Source organism: Heterodontus francisci, chromosome 2 (genome assembly GCF_036365525.1).
Source record: "Heterodontus francisci isolate sHetFra1 chromosome 2, sHetFra1.hap1, whole genome shotgun sequence".
Taxonomy (NCBI): Eukaryota; Metazoa; Chordata; class Chondrichthyes; order Heterodontiformes; family Heterodontidae; genus Heterodontus; species Heterodontus francisci.
Window position 1 is genome coordinate 196,095,111 of NC_090372.1, and position 26,677 is coordinate 196,121,787.

Here is a 26,677-nt window from a genome sequence, read left to right on the forward strand (position 1 = left end):
TCCCTGCGGAACACTAATCACATCCCTCCATTCAGAAAAGCACCCTTCCACTGCTACCCTCTGTCTTCTATAACTGAGCCAGTTCTGTATTCATCTTGCCAGCTCACCTCTGATCCCGTGTGACTTCACCTTTTGTACCAGTCTGCCATGAGGGACCTTGTCAAAGGCTTTACTGAAGTCCATGTAGATAACATCCACTGCCCTTCCTTCATCAATCATCTTTGTCACTTCCTCAACAAACTCGATCAAGTTAGTGAGACACGACCTCCCCTTCACAAAACCATGCTGCCTCTCGCTAATAAGTCCATTTGTTTCCAAATGGGAGTAAATCCTGTCCCGAAGAATCCTCTCCAATAATTTCTCTACCACTGACGTAAGGCTCATCGGCCTGTAATTTCCTGGATTATCCTTGCCACCCTTCTTAAACAAAGGAACAACATTGGCTATTCTCCAGTCCTCTGGGACCTCACCTGTAGCCAATGAGGATACAAAGATTTCTGTCAAGGCACCAGCAATTTCCTCCCTTGCCTCCCTCAGTATTCTGGGGTAGATCCCATCAGGCCCTGGGGACTTATCTACCTTAATGCTTTGCAAGACACCCAACACCACCTCCTTTTTGATATCGACATGACCCAGACTATCCACACTCCCTTCCCTAGACTCATCATCCAACAAGTCCTTCTCTTGGGTGAATACTGATGCAAAGTACTCATTTAGTACCTCGCCCATTTCCTCTGGCTCCATGCATAGATTCCTTTCTCTGTCCTTGAGTGGGCCAACCCTTTCCCTGGCTACCCTCTTGCTCTTTATATATGTATAAAAAGCCTTGGGATTCTCCTTAATCCTGTTTGCCAATGACTTTTCATGACCCCTTTTAGCCCTCCTGACTCCTTGCTTAAGTTCCTTCCTACTTTCTTTATATTCCTCAAGGGCTTCGTCTGTTCCCAGCCTTCCAGCCCTTACGAACGCTTCCTTTTTCTTTTTGACTAGGCTCACAATAACCCTCGTTATCCAAGGTTCCCAAAACTTGCCAAACTTATCCTTCATCCTCACAGGAACATGCCAGTCCTGGATTCTAATCAACTGACGTTTGAAAGACTCCCACATGTCAGATGTTGATTTACCCTCAAACAGCCACCCCCAATCTAAATTCTTCCATTCCTGCCTAATATTGTTATAATTAGCCTTCCCCCAATTTAGAACCTTCACCAGAGGACTACTCTTATCCTTATCCACAAGTACCTTAAAACCTACGGAATTATGGTCACATAAATGTAATCTCATCTAGAATCTGCTGCCATATCCTAACTTGCACCAAGTCTCCCGTTCACCCATCAACCTACATTGCTCCTGGTTAAGCAATGCCTCAATTTTAAATTTCTCATCATTGTTTTCAAATCCCTCCATGACCAGGTTCTAATATCTCTAATCTCCTCCAGACCTACAACCCCGAGATATCTGCGCTCCTTCAATTCTGGCTTCTTGAGCATCCCAATTTTAACCGCTCCACCATTGACAACCGTACTTCAGCTGCCAAGGCCCTAAACTCTGAAATTCCCTCATTAAACCTCTACGCCTCTCTACCCCTCTTTTGTCCTTTAAGAAACTCCTTAAAGCCCATCTCTTTCATCAAGCTTTTGGCCTTTTGCTGTAATATTTCTTATGTGGCTCGGTGACAAATTTTAAGAACATAAGAAATAGAAGCAGGAGTATGCCATGTAGGCCCTCGAGGCTGCTCTGCTATCCCATAAGATCATGGCTGACCTTCCACCACTCTCACCCAATTCCCCCATTTCTTGATTCCCTTATTGTCCAAAAATCTATCGATCCCAGCCTTGAATACACTCCATGACCGAGCATCCACAGCCTTCTGAGGTAGAGAATTCCAAAGATTTTTGACCCTCAATGAAGAAATTTCTCATCTCAGTCCTAAATGGCTGACCCCCTTATCTTGAGAGTAAAACCCCTGGTTCTAGACTCTCCAGCGAGGGGAAAAAGGCTCTCAGCATCTACCCTGTCAAGCTCTTTCAGAATCTTGGATGTTTCAAAGAGATCACCCCTCATTCTTCTAAACTCTGGAGAGTGTAGGCTCATTTGACTAAATCGCTCCTCATTGGATGAGTGGGTTGCCCATCGATCTACTGAACTTTCATTGCACCCCCGCTAGGACAAGTATGACCTTCCTTAGGTACCAAGACCAAAACTCTACACAGGTGTGATCTCACCAAAGCCATGTATAATTAGATAGAAACTTACTTATTCATGTACGCCAAACCCCTTGCAATAAAGGGTAACATACCATTTGTCTATTTTCTTGCTGTTACCTGCATGTTCACTTTCTGTGATTCATGCACAAGGACACCCAAATCCCTCCCAATACTCAACACTGTATAGTTTATCACTATTTAAATATGCTGTTTTTTCTATTCTTATCAAAGTGAATAACCCCACATTTCCCTCTATTACACTCCATTTGCCAAATTGTTGCCCACTCCCTTAACCTGTCTATATCCCTTTGCAGCCTTTTTATGTACCTCACAGCTTACTTACCCACTTAGCTTTGTGTCATCAGCAAACTTGAATACATTATACTCAGTCCCTTCATCCAAATAATCAATATAAATTGTAAATAGTTGAGTCCTCAGCACTAATCCTTGTGCATCCCACTAGCAACAGCCTGCCAACCTGAAAATGACCTGTTTATTCCTCCTCTTGTTTTGTCTTTTAACCAAACCTGAATCCATGCTATTGTCATATCCCCAACATCATAGGCCCTGATTTTGTGCAACAAACTTGTGTGGCACCTTATCAAACATGTTATGAAAATCCAAATATATAAGAACATAGGAAGATCGGAACAGGAGTAGGCCATTCAGCCCCTCGAGCTTGTACCACCATTCAATGAGATCATGGCTGATCCGCGGCCTAACTCCATATACCTGCCTTTGGCCCATATCCCTTAATATCTTTGCTTAACAAAAATCTATCGATCTCAGATTTAAAATTAACAATTGTACTCGCTTAAACTGCTATTTGTGGGAGAGTTTTCCAAACCTCTACCACCCTTTGCGTGAAGTGCTTCCTAACATCTCTCCTGAACAGTCTGGTCCTAATTTTTAGACGATACCCGCTAGTTTTAGAATCTCCAACCAGTGGAAATAGTTTATCTTTATCCAGCCTGTCTTTTCCAAATATACTACATCCATTGGCTCCCCTTTATCTGCCTTGCTAGTTCTTCTTTTCTTTTGGGCCTCCTTATCTCGAGAGACAATGGATATGCGCCTGGAGGTGGTCAGTGGTTTGTGAAGCAGCGCCTGGAGTGGCTATAAAGGCCAATTCTGGAGTGACAGGCTCTTCCACAGGTGCTGCAGAGAAATTTGTTTGTTGGGGCTGTTGCACAGTTGGCTCTCCCCTTGCGCCTCTGTCTTTTTTCCTGCCAACTACTAAGTCTCTTCGACTCGCCACAATTTAGCCCTGTCTTTATGGCTGCCCGCCAGCTCTGGCGAATGCTGGCAACTGACTCCCACGACTTGTGATCAATGTCACACGATTTCATGTCGCGTTTGCAGACGTCTTTATAACGGAGACATGGACGGCCGGTGGGTCTGATACCAGTGGCGAGCTCGCTGTACAATGTGTCTTTGGGGATCCTGCCATCTTCCATGCGGCTCACATGGCCAAGCCATCTCAAGCGCCGCTGACTCAGTAATGTGTATAAGCTGGGGGTGTTGGCCGCTTCAAGGACTTCTGTGTTGGAGATATAGTCCTGCCACCTGATGCCAAGTATTCTCCGAAGGCAGCGAAGATGGAATGAATTGAGACGTCGCTCTTGGCTGGCATACGTTGTCCAGGCCTCGCTGCCGTAGAGCAAGGTACTGAGGACAGGAGGAGGCCATTCAGCCCCTCGAGCTTGTACCACCATTCAATGAGATCATGGCTGATCCGCGGCCTAACTCCATATACCTGCCTTTGGCCCATATCCCTTAATATCTTTGCTTAACAAAAATCTATCGATCTCAGATTTAAAATTAACAATTGTACTCGCTTAAACTGCTATTTGTGGGAGAGTTTTCCAAACCTCTACCACCCTTTGCGTGAAGTGCTTCCTAACATCTCTCCTGAACAGTCTGGTCCTAATTTTTAGACGATACCCGCTAGTTTTAGAATCTCCAACCAGTGGAAATAGTTTATCTTTATCTAGCCTGTCTTTTCCAAATATACTACATCCATTGGCTCCCCTTTATCTGCCTTGCTAGTTGCACCCTCAAAAAACTAATACATTTGCCAAACACAATTTCCTTTTCATAAAAACGCAAAAATCATATGATTAGGCAGAGTCCAAATGCCCTGTTACCATTTCTTTAATAATGGGTTCCAACATATTTCCGACGAATGTCAGGCTAACTGGCCTGTAGTTCCCTGTTTTCTCTTCCTTTTCTTGAATAGCGTTGTTACATTTGCTACCTTCCAATCCACTGAAACCATTTCAGAATCAGTGGAATTTTGGAAGATCACAACCAATGCATCCACTATCTCTGCAGTCACCTCTTTTCAAACTCTCAGATGTAGCCCATAAGGTCGAGGGGACAAGTCAGCTATTATTTCAATAATAGTCATTACAGCATAGAATACGACCATTCGGTCCATCAACATCCTTGTTGGTTCTCTGTAGAGCAATCCAGTCAGTCCCATTCTCCAGCTGTATCCCTGCAAATTTATTTCCCTCAAGTGCCCATCCACTTTCCTTTTGAAATCACTCATCATATGCAATTCAATGACCCTTGTAAGAGTGAGTTCCAGGTCATTACCAGTCATTGCATAATAAAGTTCTTCACATTCCCCTGCTTCTTTTGCCCAAAACCTTAAATCTATGTCCCCTAGTCCTTATACCATCAACTCATGGGAACAGCTTTTCTTTGTCCACCTTATTCAAACCTGTCAGAATCTTGTATATCTCTATCACATCTGCCCTCAACCTCCTTTGCTCCAAGGCGAACAACCCCAGCTTCTGCAACCTAACCTTGTAGCTGAAGTCCCTCATCCCAGGAACTATTCTGGTATATCTCCTCTGCGCCCTCTCAAGGACACTCAAACCTTTCCTGAAGTCCCATGAGTTTCTCCAGTACTTTTTTTTAAAAAAAGGTCTCGAACATAAATAACCATTGAAAAGCAGCTATCACAGTTAATTAAAAATCTTGCCAAGAGTTGTGCTATAAATGGCTAGAATAAGCCCAACATACAGATTGGGTGTTCATGGATTAGAATTTAAAATAATTAACTTGAATTCCCAGATACCAAGGAAAGATGTGCAGATGTTGCTGCTTTGTGATTTTTTCAAATTAGTAGCTTTTTTTTTTAAAAAAAGTAAAAGTTTGTTGACACCCTCCAAATTGCATCCTTCAATTATAACATGGAGATGATGTTTAAGTTCTATTCCTGCTCCACAATCACTTTGACTTATGACTATGAATTGCTTCAAATCCATATTTTGACTCTCCATTGTGCACCTGTCTTCCAATTCATAAACATTCATAAGCATAAAATGCTCAGGTTAGGGATACCCCTAATGCTCATACTGGCGGCAAATTATGATTAGCACTTTTGAAAAAGATGCAAGAAAAGAACAACTTCAGTTTCTATTAATACAATTGCAAACTCAAGTCTTGGTCAGTGCAAGATAGCTTTGCTGGATGCCAGTACAGATGACAATGTACTGTACAGATTCAGATACTGGAAGTTTGGTTTCAATGTGCTGGAAATTAAAGTGCAGCTGATCTATTTTACAATATTAAAAGTACCACAGAGAACTGCAACTCTCTGTTTATTGCTTTGTCAAAGCCACAGGTCACTTCAGTAAACCAAGGACAAACACTTTAACAGTGCCATAAAACTGCATTTTATTATACTCAAGGCTATAGTCATTAACCTGCTCATTTACTGGAAGCCGATGTCTGGATTTTCAAATCAGTAACTCAACATTTCAATATGAGTGTTAAAAAGGTACAAGACAAAAACACTTAGCTGGACATGGACACACACATTAAAACTGCAGGGGTGGTGGGGGGGGGAGAAATGTACCAATGCTTATAAGAACCAGAGATAAAATATGACAAGTCCCAGTTCTGCTAATCTAGCCAAATGCCCGAACATTGAGTTTAAACTTGGATAGTAAGTATCAAAGAAAATCCGCTGTGGTAGCTAGCGGAGAGTCATTACCATCCCCAAAATCTATGAGCCAGCACCTTCAGAAGATCAAGGATTGGGGAGGGGGTGGGGGGCAGTGGTGGGAGATTAAAATAACTTTTGTTGGGAGATCTGGGTTGCACACTGGACCAGAACCAAGTCCTTTTAAAATGAGACAAGCAACTGAATCCAGTGCTGGTCCAAAGTCCTTAGCAGTTGGGGGTCTACAACAAAAAAAAAGTTTGTAATTTGGGACAGACAGTTTGAAAAAGGCATAAAAGAAGCTGGTGCGAGAAAATGGAGGGCAATATACTGGTGCTCTACTTGCTGCTTACTTGAGATTGAGGTTATACATATTACTGGGATAGAGTCAAACAGCACAGAAACAGGCCCTTCAGCCCATCGTATCGGTGCCAGCCATCAAATACCTAACTATTCTAATCCCATTTTCCAGGTCTTGGCCCATAGCCATGTACGTTATGGCATTTCAAGTGCTTATCTAAATACTTCTTAAATGTTGAGGGTTCCTGCCTCTACCACCTCTTCAGGCAGTGCCTTCCCCATTCCAACCACCCTCTGGGCGGAAACATTTTTCCTCAAATCCCCACTAAACCTCCTGTCCTTTACCTTAAATCTATGCCCCCTGGTTTTTGACCCCTCCACTAAGGGAAAAAAGTTTCTTCCTATCTAACCTATCAATGCCCCTCATAATGTTGTATACCTCAATCATGTCCCCCCTCAGCCTTCTCTGCTTGAAGGAAAACAACACTAGCCTTTTCAGTCTCTCTTCATAGCTGAAATTTTCCAGCCCAGGCAACATCCTGGTGAATCTCCTCTGCACCCTCTCCAGGGCAATCACATCCTTCCTATAGCGTGGTGACCAGAACTGTACATAGTACTCCAGCTGTGGCCTAACTAGCATTTTATACAGCTCCATAAAACCTCCCGGCTCTTATATTCTATGCCTGGGCTAATAAAGGCAAGTATCCCATATGCCTTCCTAACCACCTTATCTACCTGTGCTGCTGCCTTCAGTGAACTATGGACAAGTACACCAAGATCACTCTGACCCTCTGTACTTCCGAGGGTCCTACCATCCATTGTATATTCCCTTGCCATGTCAGTCCTCCCAAAATGCATCACCTCTCACTTCTCAGGATTAAATTCCATTTGCCACTGCTCCACCCATCTTACCAGCCCATCTGTATCATCCTGTGATCTAAGGCTTTCCTCCTCACTATTTACGACACCTCCAATTTCCGTGTCATCTGCAAACTTACTGATCACACCTCCTATATTCACGTCTAATTCATTAATGTACACTACAAACACCAAGGCTCCCAGCACCGATCCCTGTGGTACACCACTGGTCACAGGCTTCCACTCACAAAAACAATCCTCGACCATCATCCTCTGCCTCCTGCCACTAAGCCAATTTTGAATCCAATTTGCCAAATTGCCCTGGGTCCCATGGGCTCTTACCTCCTTAACCAATCTCCCATGCGGGACCTTATCAAAAGCCTTACTGAAGTCCATGTAGACTACATCAACTGCTTTACCCTCATCTACACATCTAGTCACTGCCTCAAAAAATTCAATCAAGTTAATTAGACACGATCTCCCCCTGACAGAGCCATGCTGACTATCCCTGATTAATCCCTGCCTCTCCAAGTGGAGATTAATCCTGTCCCTCAGAATTTTTCCAATAGTTTCCCTACCACTGATGTTAGACTCGCCGGCCTGTAATTACCTGCTTTATCCCTACTACACTTCTTGAACAATGGTACCACATTCGCTGTCCTCCAATCCTCTGGTACCTGTCCTGTGGCCAGAGAGGATTTGAAAATTTGTGTCAGAGCCCCTGCTATCTCCTCCCTTGTCTCACCTAACAGCCTGGGATACATCTCATCTGGCCCTGGGGATTTATCCACTTTTAAGCCCACTAAAACAGCTGATACTTCCTCCCTTTCAATGTTAATATGTTCAAAGTAGATCACAATCCCCCTCCCTGATCTCTACACCTACATCGTCCTCCTCCATAGTGAACACAGGTGAAAAGTAATCATTTAAAACCTCACCTATGTCCTCTGGCTCCACACACAGATTGTCACTTTGGTCCCTAATGGACCCTACTCTTTCCCTGGTTATCCTCTTGCCCTTAATATACTTATAAAATGCCTTAGGATTTTCCTATATCTTGCCCGCCACTGTTTTTTCATGTCTCTCTTCGCTCTCCTAATTACGTTAAGTACCCCCATACACTTTCTATACTCCTCTAGTGCCTCCGCTGTTTTAAGTGCTCTGAATCTGCTATAAGCTTTTTTTTCCTGATCCAATCCTTTGACATCCAGGGTTCCCTGGACATTTTGGTCCTACCCTTCACCTTAACGGTAGGTGTTGGCTCTGAGTCCAGGTGCCTTACTGTGCATTATGCTATTCTAAAGCCTCCATCTGACCTGGAAGCTCTCAATAATGGCATGGTGTGTCAAAAGCAGAAAGGTGCGCTTGGTTGCCTGGCAGGGACAAGTTTTTGCATTGATATGCAAAAAGTTACCGCTTTTGTTCATTAAGTGGCAGAGTCTTAAATTATATATTTTTTCTTTCTCTTCAGGTTGTTTTGCATTATCCACAATTTCTGCTATTTTGTGCCACTTATTACTGCCTTAAAACAAAACAGTTTAAAATGTTCATTCAGCAACATTTCTTTTCTGTACTCAGTTATAAACACTTGCAAAAATTATTATAGCAAAATCTGAAAGTGTACTCAATTCAGAAAAATTCCGATTTGCATTTATTGTGGGATATTACTACTATAAGGGAGTAGAGTCGTTAATAAAGCAATTACTAAAGGCTCGCTGTACAAGTGGTACCAAATGCACACATTTCTTTGTTGTAAATCAATGGGAATGAAAACTCCAATTTACCTCTCGCTTTCGTCTTTCTTCCTGGGTTCGATGCAGCAGTGAAGCTTTTTCTTCCTTCAAAAGATTTAGAAAAAAAATTAGCTTTGTTCATAATTACGTTCCCATTGTCCAATACCTCTGTCGTTTACAAACTTAGGTACAGTAAAAGGACTTGCTCAGTATTTTGGAATTACGCCAGCCTAAAGCTGGAAGACAACTCAACGTAAGTTGTTCTTGTGCACTTCCTTGCAGGCACTCACATTGGCACTGCTGAGTATTTTCAACATTTTCTATTTCTATTATTGAAGAAATAAAAGTAAACCATCAAAAAAAAAATTCCACAGCAAACCATGGGCTGAAATTTATAGCATCGCTGCCGTAATCAGCAGTGCACGAAAACAATGGCAGGTTGTCGGTCTTAGAGCCGTCACTATATTAAACGCGGAGGCTCATGTAAATGGCCGGGGTGGACTGCCACCAACCCCCCCCCCCAATGACATGGAGGGGTGGGCGGGGACCATCCCCAGCAATGGCATCAACTGCCTTTGCGCAGGCGCTGACGCCATTTTTAAAGGACTTTGAGACCTGACTTTCAATTTAAATATTTAAAAAGTAAGTTTCATTTAAAAATTGTAACCTATTTAAAGCACCTACCACCCCCACAATAAACAAAATTCATTAATTGCCCTCTCACCTCCAAAACACTTGCCCTGCCCACCTGACCTTACCCCCCACCCCCAAAGTTCATAAACTGTGCACTGTAACTCTTCCCAACATCCCTTACACAAATAAGATGAGTTTGACCCCGCTCCCCCGACACCCCCCACACTGGAAAACTTACCTGCTACCCCCTCGGATCCCCATACCCCCAGCCATGGCACCATTATCACTCCAAGACAGACAGCACGACAGTCATTAATTCAGTTATTTACATTATTTACATGGCAGGATCCCCAAAGACACATTGTACAGCGAGCTCGCCACTGGTATCAGACCCACCGGCCGTCCATGTCTCCGTTATAAAGACGTCTGCAAACGCGACATGAAATCGTGTGACATTGATCACAAGTCGTGGGAGTCAGTTGCCAGCATTCGCCAGAGCTGGCGGGCAGCTATAAAGACAGGGCTAAATTGTGGCGAGTCGAAGAGACTTAGTAGTTGGCAGGAAAAAAGACAGAGGCGCAAGGGGAGAGCCAACTGTGCAACAGCCCCAACAAACAAATTTCTCTGCAGCACCTGTGGAAGAGCCTGTCACTCCAGAATTGGCCTTTATAGCCACTCCAGGCGCTGCTTCACAAACCACTGACCACCTCCAGGCGCGTATCCATTGTCTCTCGAGATAAGGAGGCCCAAAAGAAGAACATTAATTAACATATTGAAATTGGGCTCCCATCGCCGAGCGGCGGGGGGGCCGCCACGAGGCCTCGCTACTGCCGGCAATATGTGGCCAGGCCTTCCTGGCGTCGAGGTCCATGGTGGTCCTCACCCGAATGCATTTTCCGACCACCCCCCTCCACAGAGGGTCTGTAAAACTCAGCCCCATTACTTCTGAGGGACTGCATAATTCAGCCACTTACTCAGACTCCCTACTACTGTAAAATCAACAAAGCACCACACAAATCACTCACAAATGCTACAGCAATATGACATTTACGATTCAAGATGGTGACAGATTACAAAAGCTATAATAGTATAGCAATTGAAACTGCATCACGAAAAGGTTGCTCAATTATATTCAACTGACATGGACACAAGTGCCAGAACACACATTTGACAAACAATGTAATTTTTCATATTTTTGGCTTGGATCAAGAGGGAAAGGAGCATAATATGCAACAGAATAAAACTCCACATATTTGACAGTTTACAACAAGCACAGGCTCCTATATATACACATGGCATTGATAGAAAAATAGGTAGCAGCAGAGAATCACGCCAAGACAGGGCTTGAAAATGGATGGAAACACATTTATTCTTACTGGATTTGAATTTGTGAATCAATTGTTCAAAGTTTCAAAACAGATCTTCCAACTATTTGCAAATACAGGTAGGTGAGGCAATCTTCCAAGGGCATAAAACAGACCGAAGAGTCATTAAAAGGTGAATGATGCAATCTTATAATAAGGGGAATGCAAGAAACAGCACCATCAATATACATCGAGTCACAGTCAGGCCATTTAGCACATTTTAGCTCATTTAAAATCAGAAAAATGTTACTATAAAGTTCCAAAATCGCCACCTCAAATGAAATCAATGTTTATTTAAATTGACCCATTGATCAACATTGATCAATTTCCACCAAAAAATGAACTCCAGAGACATAAGTGAGTCATCATCTCTTCCACATTTCAAGAGATCAAAGAACAGATTTAGCCTTTTCTCCCATCTGGAAGTTACTATGTATTTCATGTGTATTAGAATTAGAAGCATTTTGTATTACTCTTAAAGATCTATGGAGACTGCCATATAATTAAGATGCATTCCACAACCCTGCAACAATTATGTAATGTTGTAAGCAATGCCTGATGTAACATTAATTTATAAAAGGACCCAGGTTTGATTCCGTATCGAATTAATTGTTCTCAGCCAGGTAGCAACTTATGAATTTCAAATACTGATAAATGTGAAGTGGTGCATTTTGGTAGGAGGAATAAGGAAGTCACCTATTTCGAATAGAAGAGTCTAAATAAGGTAAAGGGACAATGGATCTCTGGACTTCTTTACTTGCGCAAAGAGTCCAAGCAAGTGGAGCTCACTATCACAGAGTGGTAAATAACAGATGTATTTAAAGGGAGCTGGATAATTGCCAGGAGGAATTAAAGGATAGAATATCTTCCTAAGGCAAGATGAAATAAGACTGCAGAAGGCACATGTGGAGACAAATATTGGCATACATCTGTTGAGCCAAATGGGCTATTTCTGTACTGTACAGTTATGTAATTCCATGTAACACAAGGAGGATAGGGAACGCCATTTAAAAGAAAAGGATTCAGTAAGGGTCCATGCCCCAATCACTTTAAGAGCCATTGCTAGAAAGTGCATTCCATGGAAAAGAGTGAGCTTGGTGATGCTCGAGTAGCCTGACAATCAGTGTTCAATTCAGACTTGAGCAATGACTATTTGGGCATGATACCAGAGGCATCAGAGAACAAAAAGGGCATTAAATCTATACATTTTTCAATCAGCTGTCTGACACACACAGAACTATCACCAGACTTAGAAATCTATACCTTGTTCCTGTGAAATCCACAGGTTATATTTTTTATTTACACAATAAGAAGTGCACAAATCCTTCTAACAGACATACCCAACTTACCCAAGATGAGAAAAGATAGGTGCAGGTTGCTAAGAGCCTAGGCTCAAGACCTTGTTCTGTTTCTCCTGTGCCCTGTCCAGGTGTGAGCAAGAGTGCTGCTGGGGTTTAACCATCTCAAGCCACAATCTCCAAATACAGAGTACTGTTAAGCATCCTACTACTTGTATACCCAAGGCTACCTTCCCTTTCTATCCCAACACCCTTGAAAGAAAAGGTCAACATTCCATTAGCCTTTGAAACAATTAAGAGTATCACAAAAGCATTGTATTAACACATTAAAGAGTCTTAATTTAAAAGCAACTTTCCCAACAAGATATTGGTATCAATATACTTGATAAACCTAGTGACAACACTGCAGTGAACCAGGTGCTCTGAGGTGCGGGTGGTTAATTTGAAAACATATTTATCTTGATTTAACAGCTTACATCATCCAGCTGAACTTAAATAAAATAATTAAACCAGGAATTGTTTACATGAGCACGAGTAAATAGAAATCAAAATATAATTCCAGTTTCAAATTAGCTCCTTAATATCAATTCAAATTTCAACATTAATGTACCTACGTGCTTCAAGATCCCCTCAAGACTAGCAAAAGAATATAGTGTATTTTGAAAAAAAACAAAAACAGGAAGAATTCCTTTAATATTTTACAAAGAATCACTGCCACTATTTTTTTTTAAGTTTACATGGAATTCTTCCTAAAGAATCTTAAACTTAAAGCCAATTACATAGGTATGAGGAGAGCGCCGGCTAAGGTTAATTGCGTAAGTAGACGAAAAGATATGGCAGTAAATGAACAGTGGTAAACAGTTAAAGAAACAATTCAAAATATTCATCAAAAATACATTCCATTGAAAAATAAAACCTTGGTAAAAAAAGATCCAACCATGGTTTACTCAGGAAGTTAAAGATAGTATTAGATTTTTAAAAACAAAACAGGGTTATAACATTGCAAAGAATAGTAGCAAATCTGAGCATTGGGAATGTTTTAGAAACCAGCAAAGAGTGACCAAAAAGTTGTTAAAAAGGGGAAAAAAAACAGATTTTACAAGTATATAAAAAAAGAGTGTAACTTAAGTAAACGTTGTGCCCTTAGAAGCAGGGATAGGAGAACTCATGGGGAATGAGGAAATGGCAGAGACACTGAACAAATATTTTGTATCTCTTCAAAAAAGGCACAAGTTGCATACCAGAAATAGAGGGTAACCTAGGGTCTAAAAAGAGTGAGGAACTTCAGGTAACTAACGTCAGTAGAGAAAAATTATTCGAGACTTAAGGGACTAAAATCCAATAAATCCTGTTGGCCCACATCCTAGGGTTCAAAGAGAGATAGCTGCAGAGATAATGGATGCACTGGCTATGATTTTCCAAAATTCTCTGGATTCTGAAACAGTCTCAGCAGATTGGAAGTTAACAAATGTAATACCACTATTCAAGAAAGGAGGGAGAGAGAAAACAGACAACTACAGGCCATTTAGGAAAGTGCTGTAATCTATTATTAAGGAAGTTTGAACAATGCACTTAGAAATGAATATCAGGCAAAGTCAACAAGGTTTTACAAAAGGGAAATAGTGTTGACAAACTTAGAGCTTTTTGAGGATGTAAATAGTAGCGTAGATAATGGGGTACTAGTCAACGTCATAGTGTCATAGAGATACAGCACCGAAACAGGCCCTTCAACCCAACGAGTCTGCACCGACCATCAATCACCCATTTACACTAACCCTACATTAATCCCATGTTTCCCTCACATCCCCACCTTCCCTCAATTCTCCTACCACCCACCTACACTAGGGGCAATTTTTACAATGGCCAATTTACCTATCAACCCGCAAGTCTTTGGCATGTGGGAGGAAACCCGCACAGTCACAGGGAGAACTTGCAAACTCCACACAGGCAGTACCCAGAACCGAACCCGGGTCGCTGGAGCTGTGAGGCTGCGGTGCTAGCCACTGCGCTACTGTAATAGTAATATACCAGGATTTCCAAAAGGCATTTGATAAGGTGCCACGCAAAACGTTAATAGACAAGATAAGGGTTCATGGAGTTGAAGGTAATATATTAGCATGGATAGATGATTGGTTAACAGACAGGAAGCAAAGAGTAGGCATAAATGGGGCATTTTCAAGTTGGTAACTAAGACGCGTGGAGTACCACAAGGATCAGTGCTGAAGCCTCAGCTATTTGCAATCTTTATTAATGACTTAGACGAACAGACAGAGAGCATTGTATCTAAGTTTGCTGATGAAACCAAGGTAGGTGGAAATGCAAACTGTGAGGAGGACACAAGAGAGGCTGCAAAGAGATATGGACAGGTTAAGTGAGCGGCAACAAGATGGCAGTTAGAGTATAATGTGGGAAAGAGGAGCAGAAATTTTTTTTTTTTTATAAACGGTGTGAAAATTGTAAATGTTGATGTTCAGAGAGACTTGGGTGTGCTTGTACAAGGAACACAAAGTTTACATGCAGGTATAGCAAACAATTAGAAAGGCAAATGGCATGTTGGCCTTTATTGCAAGGGGATTAGAGTATAAGAATAAGGAAGTCTTGCGACAATTGTCCAGGGCTTTGGTGAGACCACACCTGGAATGCTGTGCACAGTTTTGATCTCCCTGTTTAAAGGGAGGAGATACTTGCATTGGAGGCATACAGCGAAGGCTCACTAGGTTGGTCGCTGGGACGAGAGGATTGTCCCAAGATGAGATGCTGAGTAAACTGGGCCTAAATTCTCTGGAGTTTAGAAGAATGAGAAGTGATCTCATTGAAATGTACAAGATTCTGAAGGGAAAACAAGAAACGCTGGAAATACTCAGCAGGTCTGGCAGCATCTATGGAGAAAGAGTAAGAGTTAACGTTTCAGGTCAGTGACCCTTCTTCAGAACTGCTGCATCCAGCAGTATTTTGCTTTTAAGATTCTGAAGGGGCTTGACAGGGTAGACAGAGGTGTTTTTTCTGCTGGCTGGGGAATCTAAAACACGGAGGCACAATCTCAGGATAGATGGTGACGTACTGGCAACGTCATTGAACTAGTAATCCAGAGGCCTGGGTTAATGTCCTGGAGACACAGCAGTTGCTGGAATTTAAAGTCAATTAATTAATAAAAATCTGGAATTAAAAGCTAGTCTCAGTAATGGTGCCATGAAACTATCAATTGTTGTAAACCCATCTGATTCACGAATGTCCTTTAGGGAAGGAAACGTGCCATCCTTGCCTGGCCTACAACTGACTCCAGACCCACATCAAAGTGATTGACTCTTAACTGCCCTCATAAATGGCCTAGCAAGCCACTAAGTTCAAGAGAAATTAGGGATAGGCAACAAATGCTGGCCTTGCCAGCGACACCCATATCCCAGGAAAGAATTTTTAAAATGTTATGTAAACATTAATGACATGATTTACATTTCTCAACTAACTGTAACGCTTATTCCAGCGAGGGTTCTAACTATTGCCCACCAACTTCACAAAACTATCCTTTTCAAAACTGAAAAACTTGTGCATCTTGCCCATACCCATTTCCCACTGCCCCACCACTGGCAAGCCTTCAGCTGCCTAGTCATCAAATTAAAGAACTCCCTCCTTAAATCTCTCCAATGGCAAGCTACTGGATTGACGTTTGAAAGTATACACAGACATGCTTAAGTCCATACCACAATGCAAATATGCAGTTAAACATCTCAGCCATAACTGCATGTAGCTGTGCACTCAACTGGGGTTAGTTCACATGAGGCTCAGTGTACATGTGAAGCCTTAAGTTACTCTCATGGTCATGGCCTGCTGTATGAAACTGATGTTTCAAATTTGTTTCATTTCCACATATGATGCTATATTATCAAACAAAATTTGACACCAAACTACATAAAAGGCCATTAGAATAGATGACCAAAGAGGTGGGTTTTTAAGAAACATCCTCAAGGAGGGGAGCCAAGTAAATAGGTTTACAGGTGGAATTCCAGAACACAAGGTCGAGGCAGCTGAAAGCACAGCCACTAATGGTGGAGTGAAGGATATTGGAGGATATGCAAGAAGCCAGAATTGGAGCAGTACAGAAATCTCAGCAAGTTTCAAGGCTGGAGGAGGTGACAGAAATGGGATGGGGCGAGACCATACAGGCACCTGAACACAAATGAGAATTTTCAATTTGTGGTGTTGCAAATCAGAAGTCAATCTAGTTCAGCGGGCACAGGGATAATAGGTAAATGGGAGTTGGTGCAGATGTGGGTTCAAGCAGCAGAGTTTTGAATGAGCTGAAGTTTATGAAAGCTGGGAGGTGGGAAGCCAGCCAAGAGAGCATCGTTACCTCCAGCTCGACCTTTCCGTTGGGCAGCACCAGAGATGGGTAACACTATGGAGCTTGTTGTTCCATATATAGCAGTCTACAATAACTACCAACATACATTTTGAAAGTTGCTTAAAATTTCTACTCAGAGGTTTACAATAAGTTGTGTTCCACCAGTAACCACTTGATCAAATTCAGGAAAAGTACATCTTTACTGACTGGATTGGAGATAGTGTCCTGACATGACTATAGAAACAGGAGAGGCAGCTCACTTGATCAAAAGGGTTAATATAAATAAAGATTTGCTCTTGCGTTAACCCCCATTTTTTTCTAAACTTGCAAATTGAACAGTTGAAGGATGCTCAGTATGTATCTTCTTCTTTGGCCTCCTTGTCTCGAGAGACAATGGGTAAGCGCCTGGAGGTGGTCAGTGGTTTGCGAAGCAGCACCTGGAGTGGCTATAAAGGCCAATTCTAGAGTGACAGACTCTTCCACAGGTGCTGCAGATAAAATTGGTTGTCGGGGCTTTTACACAGTTGGCTCTCTCCTTGCGCTTCTGTCTTTTTTCCTGCCAACTGCTAAGTCTCTTCGACTCGCCACGCTTTAGCCCCGCCTTTATGGTTGCCCGCCAGCTCTGGCGATCGCTGGCAACTGACTCCCACGACTTGTGATCAGTGTCACAGGACTTCATGTCGCGTTTGCAGACGTCTTTAAAGCGGAGACAAGGACGGCCGGTGGGTCTGATACCAGTGACGAGCTCGCAGTACAATGTGTCCTTGGGGATCCTGCCATCTTCCATGCGGCTCACATGGCCAAGCCATCTCAGGCGCCGCTGGCTTAGTAGGGTGTATATGCTGGGGATGTTGGCAGCCTCGAGGACTTCTGTGTTGGAGATACAGTCCTGCCACCTGATGCCAAGGATTCTCTGGAGGCAGCCAAGATGGAATGAATTGAGACGTCGCTCTTGGCTGACATACGTTGTCCAGGCCTCGCTGCCATAGAGCAAGGTACTGAGGACACAGGCTTGATACACTCTGACTTTTGTGTTCCATGTCAGTGCGCCATTTTCCCACACTCTCTTGGCCAGTCTGGACATAGCAGAGGAAGCCTTTCCCATGCGCTTGTTGAATTCTGCTTCGAGAGACAGGTTACTGGTGATAGTTGAGCCTAGGTAGGTGAACTCTTGAACCACTTCCAGAGTGTGGTCGCCGATATTTATGGATGGGGCATTTCTGACGTCCTGTCCCATGATGTTCATTTTCTTTGAGGCTGACAATATGAAAGGCACAATTCAGCATAGCGGTGCCTCATCAGACCACTTTCCTATCCTGAGTGGCGTAAAACAGGGCTGTGTTCTCGCACCTCAATATGTCTAAATACAGGAAGATTCTCAAGCAGAAAACCAGTAAAAGCTTCTTCAGGCATTGCAAAGTGTAATCAAAATATGTTCTTGACGTTTTGGAGCACACGGCACTGAAATTAACATCAAGCATTCACAGCCCTACAGCTAACTGCAGTGTCACCCTCTCCTGGCCAGTCTCCCAGATTCTCCATAAAACTTGAGGTCATCCAAAAAACTGCTGCCTGTATCCTAACTCGCACAAAGTCCCATTCATACAACAGCCCTGTGTTCGCTAACCAACAATGGCTCCTAGTTAAGTAACACCTCAATTTTAAACGTTCTCATGCTTGTTTTCACATCCCCCCAATGGCCTCATCTTCCTTACCTCTGTAATCACCACCAGCTTCACAACCCTCCAAGATATCTGCGTTCCTCTAATTCTGGTGTCTTGAGCTGCCAAAATTTACTTCAGTTATGAGGATAGATCGGAGGAGTTTTGACTGTTTTCCTTAGAGGGAGAAGGCTGAGATGGGATTTGATAGAGGTATTCAAAATCATGAGGGGTCTGGACAGAGTAGATAGGGAGAAACTGTTCCCACTCGTGAAAGGATTGAGAACGGGAGGGGACAGATTTGAAGTAATTGGCAGAAGTAAAAGCGACATCAGGAAAACTTTCACACAGTGTGCAGTTAAGGAGAGAAACTAGATAAAATCAAACTAGCAAAGGAACATGAAACAAAATGGGGGCAGTTACGATCTAAAATTCTTGAACCCAGCGTTGAGTCTGGAAGGCTGTAAAGTGCCTAGTCAAAAGATGAGGTGCTGTTCCTTAAGCTGGCGTGAGCTTCATTGGAACGCTGCAGCAGACAAAAGACAGAAAGATCAGAGTGGGAGCAAGGTGGAGAATTAAAATGACAGGCGACTGAAAATTCAGCATCACGTATGTGGACTGAACAGAGGCGTTCCGCAAAGCCTTCGCCCAGTCTGTTTTTGGTCTCTCCATTGTAAAGGAGACCACATGGTGAGCAGTGAATACAGTATTTTTCAGTTCCCCTCCCCTTTCAGCATTCCAAAGGGACCATTCCTTCCGCGACACCCTGGTCCACTCCTCAGTCACTCCCAACACCCCTTCCCTTTCCTATGACACCTTTCCATGCAAGCCATTTTACCTCTTCCCTTCTCACCGTCCAAAGCCCCAACACTCTTTCCAAGGGAAACAGCAATTTACTTAGCAATTTAGTATACTGTATTTGTTGCACACGATGAAATCTTTCCTACATTGGAGAGACCAAACGCAGACTGGGTGACCCCTTTGCCGAACACCTCCGTTCGGTCTGCAAGCGTGACGCCAAGCTTTCAGTCACCTTTCATTTTAATTTTCCACTTCGCTCCCACTCCGACCTTTCTGTCTTTGGTCTGCTGCAGTGTTCCAATGAAGCTCAATGTAAGCTCAAGGAACAGCACCTCATCTTTTGACTGGGCACTTAACAGCCTTCCAGATTTCACACTGAGTTCAACAATTTTAGATTGTAACCTCTGCCCCCATTTTGTTTCATGTTTCTTTGCTGGTTTGTTTTTTTATTCCTCTCGTTTTTCTCATATTTACTTTATGTTCAGATGGTAGCTATCCTGTCATCACACCTTCTGTAGACATCTTTTGTTTCTTTACTTGCCCCATTACCACTCCCTTTGGCTTTGCACCATGAAACCCTTTGGCATTTAATTTCTCCAGCCCCCCACCCATCATAGACCTTCCTTTTTGTTGTTCTTACCCCTCCCCCTTTCACTTGCTCAAAACCGATTACATTTCTAACCGTTCCCAGTTCTGATGAAACGTCAGAGACCTGAAACGTTAACTCTTCTCCCTCCACAGATGCTGCCAGACCTGCTATTTCCAGCATCTGTACTATTTTGTTTCTGTACCATAAAGTTCAGTAAAGCTCCACCTGCATATACACAATCCTGTCAATTGGATGGTGATTTAAGATTCAAACCATTATCTAGGTTGTAGCCTTAAACTGAGGATGAAGGCCTCTCAGTCACAGTAGCCAATTGTAGTAGGACATCAGCACGTAATTATTCCCCAGCAGCTACACTTACACATATTCCAGCAAAGCCTGCGACTTACACACAATACGGTGACAACACACGATTTGCATTCAAAAGAAACAAATGTTGAATTGTAGTTCACATCTTAATAGGTAATATGGTTGACCTATTGGAGAGAAACATGCTAGGTATGACCCAAGCCAAAACTCCATCACTGAAGTAGCTTTGGAAGATTGCTATTTAAGTCTAACTACTAATATTAACATTCTCCAAGTACAAAGGAAGCACTGGGATCTGCACAAGAACAATATGGCAAGTACAACATTGCATTACTTTGACTTGGGGAAGGGACAATGCATCAAGAAATTGGTCATTATTCCTGCTGCACAATAATGTACACTGCTCATAACCAGACTAACAATTCTATCTTACACTATTCAATTTATTTAAATACACAGTTCGACCACCACACAATGCATTACACACAGCTCCTTCTTGATTGTTACAAACTGTACTTGGGAAGATCAGTTCGCATAACCAGGATTTTGAATTATATACAGCAGGAATCATGCAACATAACTTTTTTGTTTGGGATAATCAGTGAAGGATCAGTACTACACGATCAAAATTTCTACTGGACATTCTTCAAATCAGTAAAAAACTGAATATTACGTATACAATGCAGTACACAGCAGTAAAATGCAAAGATAACCCTCCTCCATATTCAAATATTATCCAACTAAATGCATACTTGTACACATTAGGAAGCATAAACACCAATGTACCAACCTAGTTAACATCTATCCGTCAACCAACATCCCGAAAACAGATTATCTGCTCATTATCTCATTATTGTTTGAGAGCTTGCTGTGTGGAAATTGGCTGCCGTGTTCCCTCCATTCCAGTCATGACAACATTTCCAAGAAGTACATAACTGTCTTTGAATGTTGTGTAAGGTGCTATATAAATGCAAGTCTTCCTTTTGAATGAGTTCATACAGTATTCATAGACTACTCAAACTTCACTCCATTTATACTTTATTGACGCAAATACCTTATAATACAACTACTCATATTTATATCGTGCCTTTAACATAATAAAACATCCCAAGGCACTTTACAGGAGCATTATAAAAGTAAGTATGACAGAGCCACAAAAGGAGATATTGAGTCATATGACCAAAAGCTTCATCAAAGAGGTAGGTTTTAAGTTGAATCTTAAAGGTGGTGGCCAGGCTGACAGGTGTAAGGAGAGTATTCCAAAGCTTGGGGCCAAGGCAACTGAAGGCATGACAACCAATGGTGGAGAAAATTAAAATCAGGGATGCACAAGAGGCCAGAAGGAGAGAAACACAGATACCTGGGAGGGTTTTGGAGATGCAGGATATTAGAGATAAGGAGGGGCAAGGCCATGGAGGGATTTGAAAACAAAGATGAGAATTTTAAAATCAAGACGTTGCTTGACTGGGAGTCAACGGAGGTCAGCAAGCACAGGGGTGATCGGCGAACAGGACTTGGTGTGGGTTAACAAACAGTAGAGTTTTGGATGACCTCAAGTTTACAGAAAGTAGAATGTGCGAGACCAGCCAAGAGTGTTGGACTATCAAGTCTAAAGGTAATGAAAGCACGAGGGTTTCAGCAGATGAGCTGAGACAGGGGTGATATCAGGCAATGTTACAGATGTGGAAATAGGTAGTCTCAGTGATGGCACGAATGAGGTCGGCAGCTCATCTCAAGGTCAAATGTGACACCAAGACTGCGAATAGACTGGCTTAATCTCAGACTGTTACCAGGGAGAGGAATGGAGTCGGTAGGTAGGGAATCAAGTTTGGAGCGGGGACCAAAAACCCTCCTTAACTTCTATTATATAATCACCAAAATTCAATTTTTTTTTTAAAACTTAAAGTTCAAAATTTTATTAAATTATTAGATCCATTTGTTGTACACATTAAAACTTCTTCCGAACAGCAAGTGATTACTAACCTTTCTGCTTGCTCCACCAAGAGATACCTTGGGCCGTGTTTTGAAATCACCTTCAAAGCTGAACATGTCTGTACGTTATTCCATCTAGCAGAAGTACAGCTCCTAAATGATATTTCCAATGAAGCAAACATTATTTACAATTAATAATTTAAAACTAATTATAAAAGAATGCACCTCAATCAGCTCTTACAAAGCTAGACATCTTTACTATGAAGCAATGAGTCCCTAATTGTGGCAATAAACAGAAGGATTTCTTCCACCCAGTAAAGGATTATTTAGCTAATTTTACATTGCCAATTTACAACATATCATGCTATTTAAATTATACAAGTACAACACATACTAAACCACTGAAGGTCACTAGGTTACAATATCACAACCCTCATTTTCTTCTCTAGGTCTGAAAATATACTTCATTTGAACTGGAAGCAATTCTAAATATCAACCACGTCTCTATACGAATTATACAGCCGCACACATATACATACTAAACAATTGCTCGGAGGTAAAATATGAAATGTTAATGCTCTGAGCTGTGTTATATGCTAATGAATCACATCCAGAGTACTAAACCCAGATCTCTGATTGGGGGGTTATTACAGAAACCAAATTCATGTCGTTTACGAAAAATTCTTCACAACTACACCAGACGAGGGCAAAGAAATGATACCATCGAGCAAAGAGTGTTGTAGTGATTTGTAACAAAACAAAAAGCAAAAAGACGCCCCTCTGACTGGGAATAGGCCGTGATGTCGAGGCCTGGCCAGTGGAGCAAACTGTCAGCCAGTAACTGGGCTCTTTCCTTCCCCTTCTCTTTCTTTATGACTCAGCAGGGCAGAAAATAACTAAACGCTGCTTACATTGAAGACAAGGGAGTTTCTACAAAACATGAGCTTTAAAAAAGAGCCTGTCATTTAAATGATTTTTTTTTAATCAGAAAAGGATTTTAAAAAACTCGCGCAAGTTTTTTTGACAAAGCAAAAGGGACAGACGATGACAGACATCCTCTGCAGCCCCCTTTCCTTTCCTCTCTGCTCTGCTCTCCCCAGCCCGGTTTCTTTACCTGATGCACCAGCTGCCGTCTCTAACTGAAACCAACTGCACACACCGGAAGTTGTCATGGCCGGGCCTCGTTCCAAACGGCTCAACGTGCCTTCCTTACCGGAAGTCCCGCCTACACTTTCTGTGACATCACAAAGCTTTTCGTCAAGCGATTGGATGAATGTGACGTCTTTTCACGCACCGTACGTCACGCGTTTCCCACCCCACCCCCTCCGATTTGGTGCCGCGCGCGCGCGTGCGTACGATTGGACGGAGCTGTTCTAACTTGGTTCGTCAGCGCTCCCCAAATTAATAATCAACGCCTTTTATTTTCAAAACTTTATTTCGGCGATCAGGAAGCGAAGGAAAGGAATGTGTCATCAAGAACCCAACCTTTATGTGAAGGTTTTAACGTAGCGTTACTTGTGAATACTTTCGTGCTCCGGGATTTGCCCCTCCTCCACAATCTGCCGTTCCTGTTATAAAATCCACACTTGTCTTCATCTAGCCATTATTTAGTTTCCCTGTTTTCTCTCCTGCTTTTATTAACTTTGGCGATGTCGTAAACTGCAGGCAATTTACCGAAATGCTTCTTTAAAAATCTGCAACAAAGTAATTAAACTCTGTGCAACACTGCCTTGTATCACTTGTGTGCTCTGGGAAATAATGAAATGTATTTTTCGTTCATTGTATCAAAGTGATGACAAGAACTTTCATTTCTAGAACATTCCTCAAATGGATTAAAACAATTGGACACTAAAGAGGAGAGTTAATGAGGGTAGAGAGCTCAAGGTAGGGTCATTAAAGTGTTTTCAGGAGGTTTCTGAAAGCAGGAAAGGAAGTAAGGGGACATAAAGCTGGAGGAGATTACCAAGACAGGGTGGTGACTGCTTACGACAAGATTTGGAAGCAAGATGAGAACTTTAAGTCAACTGGTGTCTTTTGTTTTATTCGTCCATGGGATATGGACGTCGCTGGATGCCCATCCCTAATTGTCCTTGTGGTGGTGAACTGTATTCTTGAACTGCTGCGGTCTTTGGGGTTTAGGTACACCAATAGTGCTGTTAGGAAGAGAGTCTGTGGACCTTGGAGTGGACAAGAGGTGATGGGAAACTGAGATCTAATATGACTGAGGATACAGGCTATTGTATTTTAAATTAGATGTAGTTTGTAGAGAATTAAGCTAGGGCACTATCTGTAACAGTATTACAGAAATCAAAGCTGAAATGATGACAACTGTTATGACCTCAGTGAGATCATTAACATGAAAAATATGAGATATGAACCCCCAGACCAATTTAAAGAATTACATGAAAAGATTTCACATTTTAAGACTTTTTAACCCCTAAACCCAAAAAAATTAACTAAGTTGTATTTTGCAAGTAGCTGATAACCGAAAATTACAAAGAAAGGTATTTCCTTATTCAAACACTTGAAAATCTCACACCACACTTGTACATTACACTGTCCTCTTTGATGTCAAAATCATTGTGGCTAAAAGTTCCAAACACTCCCCAGTTGCAATGGATTGGATCTCCCAGACCTGTAAAAACTCAATGTCCTCTTTGCTCACTTCTCTGAGCCCTTCCAACCTGGACGTCCGTGAGTAAGGCAATTGCTGGTGATCCAGGTTCATGTCCTCGCAGCCGTTTATTGTATCGGGCTTCTGAGAGTAGGTGTTCCCTCGCGCTCTCTCTCAAGGCAGCAACTGCCAGTTTCTTCTCTTACAGCCTGCTTTCAGGCTGCAACTGCTGGGTTCCCTTCTTACAGCCTCCCTGTCTTCAGAAAATCTGTTAAATTTATCTTGACTCAAAAGTCAATAGCTTATTGTCCTGTTCCGATATGCAAAGTCCAGAAGTCTAGTTTCACAGAGTCACCTGGACCTTCCATTGTTCCCAGGTGTTAACAGCTGCTTGGTACATTTGCATCTTCAAAATCACTGACCCCTTGTTTTATGACCCGAAAGTCTGGGAGGGTGAAACCAATTATTCTTCATGTGTTACCCCTGCACACTTTTTTTCAAAAAAAGTTCTTTGCTCTGTGTTCTCTGTTGTCCTGGTAACCAAGACTTCTGTCTTGTCCTTTTGCAGAGTGGTTATGAAGTCACCTGACCTTTCGGACTCCATCTTAACCTTTTAAAAATCACAGTTTTTTAAAACAATCATGTTCCAAAGTCCTGCGTTCATAACAACGACATTTGGAAGCCAGTATTGAGCATGGTTGCAACGATGGAACAAAGTGGTCTTGCTAACAGCAGATAGAGGGCAGGAAGTTTGCTCATTCTCTGGTGGAAGCTACAGAGTTTGATCAAAGTGAGGTCAATGGAGGAAGCTAGCTCATTCTCTGGTGGAAGCTACAGAGTTTGATCAAAGTGAGGTCAATGGCACATATGAGCTGGTGGGAATAAAATAATTTGTTTGAGTTTTGCACGATACAACTATTAGGAATTTTGGCTTTTTTAGGTCTTGATGCCAGTCAGGCAGTTGTTGTGCAGCAACAGCCTTTGGACGAATAGAATAGGTCTTGAAGGAATTGAACTGCTCAGATAAGTGAGACAATCCTGAATTAATTGACTGCCCAAATTCAGCATTTGATAGTATTTTAATTTATTGGAGATTATGGGAGAAATTTTAACCCCCCCCAGAAAAATAGACAGGTTTTGATCAAATGGGAGGTTAAAGTGTTAAAAATCTGAATCCTGACCCCAACCCACCCAATTACGGTTTATAATGAGGCTGGCAGTGGGCTGGTTGGGTGCTTGCAAAACTCAAAACACAGTGTCCAACATCAGATGTGCTTCCGCGATTGGACAACCTTTGCTAAATAATCCTCAGTGTGCTATGAATTACACTGACAACCAATTTAAGATTGTCAGTAGGGCTCACAGTGTGTCATAGAGTTATACAGCACAGAAACAGGCCCTTCGGCCCATCGTGTCTGTGCTGGCCATCAAGCACCTAACTATTCTAATCCCATTTTCCAGCACTTGGCCCGTAGCCTTGTATGCTATGGCGTTTCAAGTGCTCATCTAAATACTTCTTAAATGTTGTGAGGGTTCCTGTCTCTACCACCTCTTCAGGCAGTGCTTTCCAGATTCCAACCACTCTCTGGGTGAAAAAAATTTTCCTCTAAAACTCCTGCCCCTGATAATGCCCCTCATAATTTTGTATACTTCAATCATGTCCCCACTCAGCCTTCTCTGCTCTAAGGAAAACAACCCTAGCCTTTTCAGTCTCTCTTCATAACTGAAATGCTCCAGCCCAGGCAACATCCTGGTAAATCTCCTCTGCACCCTCTCCAGGACAATCACATCCTTCCTATAATGTGGTGCCCAGAACTGCACACAGTACTCCAGCTGTGGCCTAACTAGCGTTTTATACGGCTCCATCATAACCTCCCTACTCATATTCTGTGCCTCAGCTAATAAAGGCAAGTATCCCATATGCCTTCTTAACCACCTTATCCACCTGTGCTGCTGCCTTCAGTGATCTATGGACAAGTACACCAAGGTTCCTCTGTACTTTCCAGGTCCTACCATCCATTGTATATTCTCTTGCCTTGTCAGTCCTCCCAAAATGCATCACC

The 26,677-nt window shown here is 42.4% G+C and overlaps 1 protein-coding gene across 1 annotated transcript in view; it reads right to left on the reverse strand.

Moving 5' to 3' along the window:
- The window catches only part of ube3c (ubiquitin protein ligase E3C), a 258,339-nt gene extending 235,167 nt beyond the window's left edge, over positions 1–23,172 (reverse strand). The window contains exons 1-3 of the mRNA XM_068053400.1: positions 23,115–23,172; positions 22,052–22,153; positions 9,108–9,161 (exon numbers count right to left, since the gene is read on the reverse strand). Coding sequence (XP_067909501.1) covers positions 9,108–9,161; positions 22,052–22,117 — 120 coding nt within the window. The 5' untranslated portion in view covers positions 22,118–22,153; positions 23,115–23,172. The remainder of the gene's footprint in view (positions 1–9,107; positions 9,162–22,051; positions 22,154–23,114) is intronic.
- Positions 23,173–26,677: the final 3,505 nt, after the last annotated feature.